Source organism: Dipodomys ordii, unplaced genomic scaffold (assembly GCF_000151885.1).
Source record: "Dipodomys ordii isolate 6190 unplaced genomic scaffold, Dord_2.0 Scaffold44, whole genome shotgun sequence".
NCBI classification, from domain to species: Eukaryota; Metazoa; Chordata; class Mammalia; order Rodentia; family Heteromyidae; genus Dipodomys; species Dipodomys ordii.
Window position 1 is genome coordinate 1,050,976 of NW_012267260.1, and position 6,686 is coordinate 1,057,661.

The 6,686-nt window shown below is 46.6% G+C and overlaps 1 protein-coding gene across 1 annotated transcript in view; it reads left to right on the forward strand.

The window, feature by feature from the left end:
* The first annotated feature begins 66 nt into the window (after nt 1-66).
* The window catches only part of Rab23 (RAB23, member RAS oncogene family), a 29,081-nt gene continuing 22,461 nt past the window's right edge, over nt 67-6,686 (forward strand). The window contains exons 1-4 of the mRNA XM_013019273.1: nt 67-190; nt 395-713; nt 3,117-3,202; nt 6,301-6,457. Of these exons, the coding sequence (XP_012874727.1) occupies nt 559-713; nt 3,117-3,202; nt 6,301-6,457 (398 nt within the window). The 5' untranslated portion in view covers nt 67-190; nt 395-558. The remainder of the gene's footprint in view (nt 191-394; nt 714-3,116; nt 3,203-6,300; nt 6,458-6,686) is intronic.

Genomic DNA, 6,686 nt, shown 5'->3' on the forward strand with positions numbered 1-6,686 from the left:
GGCCTGGCGCCGGCCGGGTCTCGCGTGCGCTGGTTGCTGAGGCTCCGCGCGCGTTTGCGGGCGCGGCGCGCCCACTGCTCCGCAGCTCCGCTGGAGTTTCATCCCTTCCGAAAGCGCAGGCTTTTTTGTGATGAAGCCCAGGCTGTTGACTTTTCTTCCGTGTCTTTGGGCATCTTATCCAAACCCCGGGGTGAGACTCGCTCCTCGGATCTCTTCTGAAAGTCTGCCTTGGAGATGGGCACTCGAGCCGGAGGGGAATCCGGCAGAATTCCCCGTCCACACTACGTGGGAGGGAGGCGGAGGAGGGTAGCAGGGCCGGGAAGCACGGCGTTCCTGAAGCCCCTTCGTTTGACTGCAGGTGCTGGCTCCTTGTCGGTCTTCTCTGGTCTCACAGGAAAGGGGAGCCGGCCCACCACCGCGGTCAGTGCACCCGCCCAGCTGCCCCTCCCCGATGAAATAACTGCAGCTGACTACCTTTTGTAGTCAAAAGATCTCCATTTTAAACCACAGGCCTGGGAGGGGCGGCCTGGCCTGGGACAAGAGCGAGTCTGCGCCAAGATGCTGGAGGAGGACATGGAGGTGGCCATCAAGCTGGTGGTGGTGGGGAACGGGGCGGTGGGCAAGTCGAGCATGATCCAGCGGTACTGCAAGGGCGTCTTCACAAAGGACTACAAGAAAACCATCGGAGTGGACTTTCTGGAGCGACAGATCCAGTATGTACCTGACTGTTCCATTCATTTCTCTGGATTTGTAATGTAAGACCCTCACTGGAGTCATAGCGGATCATCACAGTGCAGTCCGTGGTCACAGCTAGGACAGCTGTTTCACAACGGTCTCACCGTGTGGCCCAGCCCATACTCCTTTTGCAGCTTGTTCTGGGATACCAGGGTTACAGGCCTGAGCCGCCATGCCAGGCCTAACCATAAACATCTTTATCCTTATTTCTTGCTCCTTAGTTTTCCTTTTTTTTTGGCTGGTCATGGGGCTTGAACTCGAGGCCTGGGCACTGTCCTGAGATCTAAGGCTTGCTGTATACCACTTTGGGCCAAAGCTCTGCTTCTGGTTTTTGAGTGTTTAATTGGAGATAAGAGTCTCCTGGGGACTATTCTGCCTGGGCTGGCTTCAAACTGCAATCCTCAAATCTCAGTCTCTTGAGTAGCTAGGTTACAGAGGTGAGCCACTGGTGCCTGGTCTATTTTTCATTTTTTCTGCTTTTCTCTCATTTTTTTTCCTTTTACCTACTTTTTTTCCTTCTCATATGTTTTATAGTTATTAATTACATTTTGGGTACTTCTTAAACACAGACTGATGTTCTGATTGATATTTCTATTTTTTTTTATTTAGAAGTTATACATGTCTCTAAATTATGTTTCCTCTCTTTGTAAAATTAGACAAGAGTACAAAGAGAAGTTGGAGAGCAAATAATTTGCTTTTATTCCAAAGAAATAAATCAGATTTAGGAGGATCAAATATGCCTATGAAAAGAAACTCTTTAGGGAATTTAATTGGATTCTAAAACCCTTATAGTAATGCCTTTTGTTATTAGTTTTGAGAAACTTTCAAGACTATTTTAGGTTTTAAAATAATGTACTACAGAGCTGGGTGCCAGTGGCTCATGACTGTAATCCTAGCTACTCAGGAGGCTGAGATCTGAGGATCGCAGTTCAAAGCTAGCCCAGGCAGGAAAGTATGTGAGACTCTTATCTCCATGGTGCTGTGGCTCAAGTAGTAGAGTGCTCACCTTGAACTGAAGAGCTGATGGACAGTGCCCAGGCCCAGAGTTCAAGCGCCAGGACTGACCAAAAAAAGGGTGTTATAGACATAAGAAACATTAAACAAAACACAGGGAAAAGCTGTCTTCGTCATTACAAAGATAATTTTGAATCTGTATCCTATTATCTGTGCTCTGTACTTTTTATTTGCTTCCTTTCTCTAAACATGCTTTAAGTAGCCTCAGCTGTAAGTCTTGATGTTTTTGTACTTATTGCCTGAAATCAGGTAATATACAATACATAGTTAGTATATAGTTAATCCTGACTGTTCAGCTACTTGCTAAAATCTGTCCACTTGTAGTGCTGGTTGGTCATTTGTGGATAGATACAGGAGTTTCCCAGCTTATACTTCTCAGCTGAGACCAAGCTCAGTCTCCGGCTTCAGCTCTTACACAGTAAGAATGTGTCCTTTCTGTAATGCTCTGCACAATGTCACCTTTTTCACTTTTTTGCTTTTTGAAATTGTCCCCCCCAGTGCAGTGCTGAGTGCTGTCTACCTTCCTAACAGCAAGGAGGCTATGAAGTATTTCCTACAGAGAAAATACATGGGTTAGATAGATAAGCTTTGTGCAGACAGGACTTACAGTGGTTTGATCTGTAGTGCTGTTGGGCATGAACTTATGCTAAATTATATTAATAAGGTGTCTCTAAACAGAAATATACATAAAGCTAGGTATTGATCAGTTAGAAAAAAATTATAAAGGATTTTTTTCTCCTTCTTTTTCAAGGCAGAGACTGATGCAGCTCAGGTTGGGCTCAGATATACTATGTAGCCCAAGCTGACCTTGAACTTGTAATTTTCCTCTCCCCAGTACTGGGCTTATAGCCACCACACCTGTACTAAGAATCTACTTCAGTATGGTTCAGTATTTGGTAATTCAGTATTGATGGAGCTCAGAGGTGGAGTACTTGCCTAGCACACAGAAGGTCCTAGGTTTGAACCCAGAGAAACAGAAACAACCCACAACATAGTGCCATCTGGGACACAAATGCTTTGAGTAATCAACTTTATAACAAAGTAAATTTTCTCGTGAGAGGGCAGTGAAGCTTCTTGCCCGTATTCTCATGTTTATGAAGCGCCAAAGCCCACTAGAGTGGGCAGGAGGAGACGGCAGTGGCTAGGGTCGCGTCCGCCCGGCCCTTAGTGCGCATGACCATTGTTAAAGAAAACCATTCCATTGCACAGCAGTTCCACTGTCACTGCTGCAGCTAGTCCAGCATTAAAGGGCCTCAACTCCACGTTCACAGTAATGCTCACAAGGTAGCTTTAATGCCTGTGGATTTGAAAAACAAAAATATGCACAAAGCGTTATAAAAAAAACTTCATGAATCCATCTCTTTCAGAGTTAACGATGAGGATGTCAGACTAATGTTGTGGGACACTGCAGGTCAAGAGGAATTTGATGCAATAACAAAGGCCTACTATCGAGGTAAAATGTGGTGCTGATTTGTCTGTCATGTTCTTTGCTTTCTTTCCCATGTAAACTCTTCCCTGTGAGAATCGTTATAGTAGGTCGGGGAAATGCAGTTCAGAGGTAGAGCACTCACCTAACGGCATGAAGCTCTAGGTTTCATCCCCTGCAATGAGACAGAACAAAGTTAAAATAATTTCAAGGTATTCTTGAAGCCCAGCTCCTCATTCTGCACTCCTGTGAAATGGGAAGCACCATTTTATATTTAAACAGTGGGCCCTGTCTCATATGACTTCTGTCTTGTTTTCAGTGCTAGGCGTAGATCTGGGGCCTGGGGTGTGCTGGGCCTGGGGTGTGCTGGGCCTGGGGTGTGCTGGGTCTGGGGTGTGCTGAGCCTCGGGTGCTGGGCCTGGGGGGTGCTGGGCCTGGGGGGTGCTGGGCCTGGGGTGCTGGGCCTGCGGGGTGCTGGGCCTGCGGGGTGCTGGGCCTGAGGTGCTGGGTCTGGGGTGTGCTGAGCCTCGGGTGCTGGGCCTGGGGTGTGCTGGGCCTGGGGGGTGCTGGGCCTGGGGTGCTGAGCCTGCGGGGTGCTGGGCCTGCGGGGTGCTGGGCCTGGGCGTCAGGCACACTGGGCCTGGGGTGCTGGGTCTGGGGTGTGCTGGGCCTGGGCGTCAGGCACACTGGGTCTGGGGTGTGCTGGGTCTGGAGTGTCAGGCACGCTGGGCCATGGGCCCGGGCAGGCCTCTGCTCCCCGGGGAGCCCTGAACCCACAGCCCCGGACGCCAGCCGGCCAGAAAAGTGTGTGAGACTCCTATCTCCAAAATAACCAGAAGAAAAAAAACAAACCCAGCCCAAGGTTTAGAGAAGCAGATGAGCAAGCAAGTCAAGTGGGCCTGAACTCTGGGTTGGGCGCTGCCCCTCAGCTCTTCAGCTCAAGGCGAGCACTCTACCACTCAAGCCACAGCACCACTTCCAGTTTTCTGGTGGTTTATTAGAGATAAGAGTCTCACGGACTTTCCTGCCCGGGCTGGCTTTGAACGGCGATCCTCTGATCTCAGCCTCCTAAGTAGCTAGGATTGCAGGTGTGAGCCGCCAGCGCCGGGTGAGCTTTCTCGTTTTCTAAACTGTAAAGGTGAATATTTACTTACCACAATCAAAATTAATGTGTCTGAGGAATGTCAGACCAAACGTCCCTTTGTGGATCACTTTGGGGTCTGTCAGAATGGTTTGGGTTGCTAAACACAGAAACAGAATCCTTTTCAAACTGGCTTTACAGACTAGGAAGGTGGTTCAGTGGTAGAATGCTTGCCTGGCATGCATGAGGCCCTGGGTTCAATTCCTCAGCACCACAAGCCAGAAGTGGTGCTGTGGCTCAAGTGGTAGAGCGCTAGCCTTCAGCTTGAAGAGCTGAGGGTCAACGCCCAGGTCAAATTTAGGCCCCATGACTGTCAAAAGAAAAAAAAAGAGAATCAAACTGGCTTTATACATGAGGTATACTGAATTGTTTCCTGGAAAAGAAGTTGTTTGTTCAGACTACAGCCTTCCTGATCTCCTGTGCGGAGTTCCTCCTGCTGATTTTCTTGCTGGTCTCAAGCAAGGACACCCACAGCCTTGTATATTTTGGCTGAAACAACCACAGTTTCTGCATACTGTTTACCCTGATTGCTTAAACCTGTCTGAACAACACCACATCTTCTTCTCCAGACAAGCACTTTGTCATTTCTTTGTTCTTTGCTTATTCTATCCCTTATAAATAACTGGGGAGATTATAGACATTTTTTTCTTTTACTCTTTGCCTTATTCTTACTGCTAATATCTGGAACCATCCACTTACAGACTTTTTTTTTTTTAAACTATATGAATCCTCTAAGATTGTTGGTTTTGTTTTTCAGAGTCAGATCTTACACACTTGGGAAATCCTATTAGGCCCTTGAATGTGAATGTAGTTGATTGCATCTGCAGTTCTTGGTTTCAGGCTAACAAATAGAGTTTTATAATAAAGAAATGATTATAACATGATTTAAGTCATGCTTACAGTGACTATACAGTGTTTTATTTGTAGTCTTGGTAAATATTAGAATTCAAATAAATATACATTTATGTATCTAAACATTAATATAATCTTCAGTTCAAATTCTCCTCAAATCTTGAAATGTGAGGATCAGTTGTTTCCCTCCCTTTCCCTCCATTTTTCTCCTTTGTGTGTGTGTGTATTCTGTATAGCTAATGCATTTGCAGTGAGTTCTTAGAATAGTAAGGATTTACCTTCTGCTTTACAGCAATAAAAACACTGATGGTTATAGTTTAGGTAGTCCAGGCATGCTTTAACCCAAGATGGTTCTGAAGGACAGAACGTAAGGAGCAGCGCCTGGGCTCTGGGAAGGCCCCTCGCTTTTGGCATGTACACACCTGTTGTCACTGCACTGGCTAAATCAACAACTGATGATTTATATGACAGCTGCTTCTTGAACACGGCTGGCTATTTTTAATCTTAGATACTATTCGCCTAACATGAGAGTTGATAGTTTCAATATTGCCAGGATACTATGGGGTTCCATGATTAAGTAAGCTAAAACTCTACCCCCCATTATACATATATAGCATATATATGTACATAGACTGTACATGTGTATATACTATTTTACAGACAAGTGTAATACATAATTGTATCTATTATACAAATATCTGATGCATTACATGTTTAAGAAACATGGTTCCTGATTAAAAATTGGTTCTTTGGCCGTGTGCCGGTGGCTCACACCTGTAATCCCGGCTACTCAGGAAACTGAGATGTGAGGATCACGGTTCAAAGCCAAAGCCAGCCCTGGCAGGAAAGTCCATGAGACTCTTCAATAGACCACTAGTGAAGACCGGAAGTGGCGCTGTGGCTCAAGCGGTAGAGTGCTAGCCTTGAGCTGAAGAGCTGAGGGACAGCACCCAGGCCCAGAGTTCAAGCCCCACGACCGACTCCCCCAAAAAAATTTGTTCTTTGACTTTATAATAAGTTTGAATGTTGAAATACAAGCAGACGTTACCAAGAGGAGTTCAGTCATGTGGAAGCTGTCGTGAACAGGAGAAAGCGGCCCTGATGTGGAACCTGCTTGTTCCCGTCCCCACAGGAGCCCAGGCCTGTGTGCTGGTCTTTTCCACGGTGGACAGGGAGTCTTTTGAAGCAGTTTCCAGCTGGAGAGAAAAAGTAGTCGCTGAAGTTGGAGACATCCCAACTGTGCTTGTGCAAAACAAGATCGATCTCTTGGATGACTCTTGTATAAAGAAGTAAGGTGCTACTTTCAGGGGGGAGGGGGTGGTCATAAACATGAAAATTTTAATTTTGTGTGTGTGTGTGTGTCAGTCGTGGGCCTGAACTCTGGGCCTGGGCTCTGTCCCTCAGCTCTTCAGCTCCAGACTAGTGCCCTACCACCTGAGCCACAGCGCCACTTCTGGCTTTTTCTGCTTATGTGGTGCTGAGGAATCAAACCCAAGACCTCATGCATGCAAGGCAAGC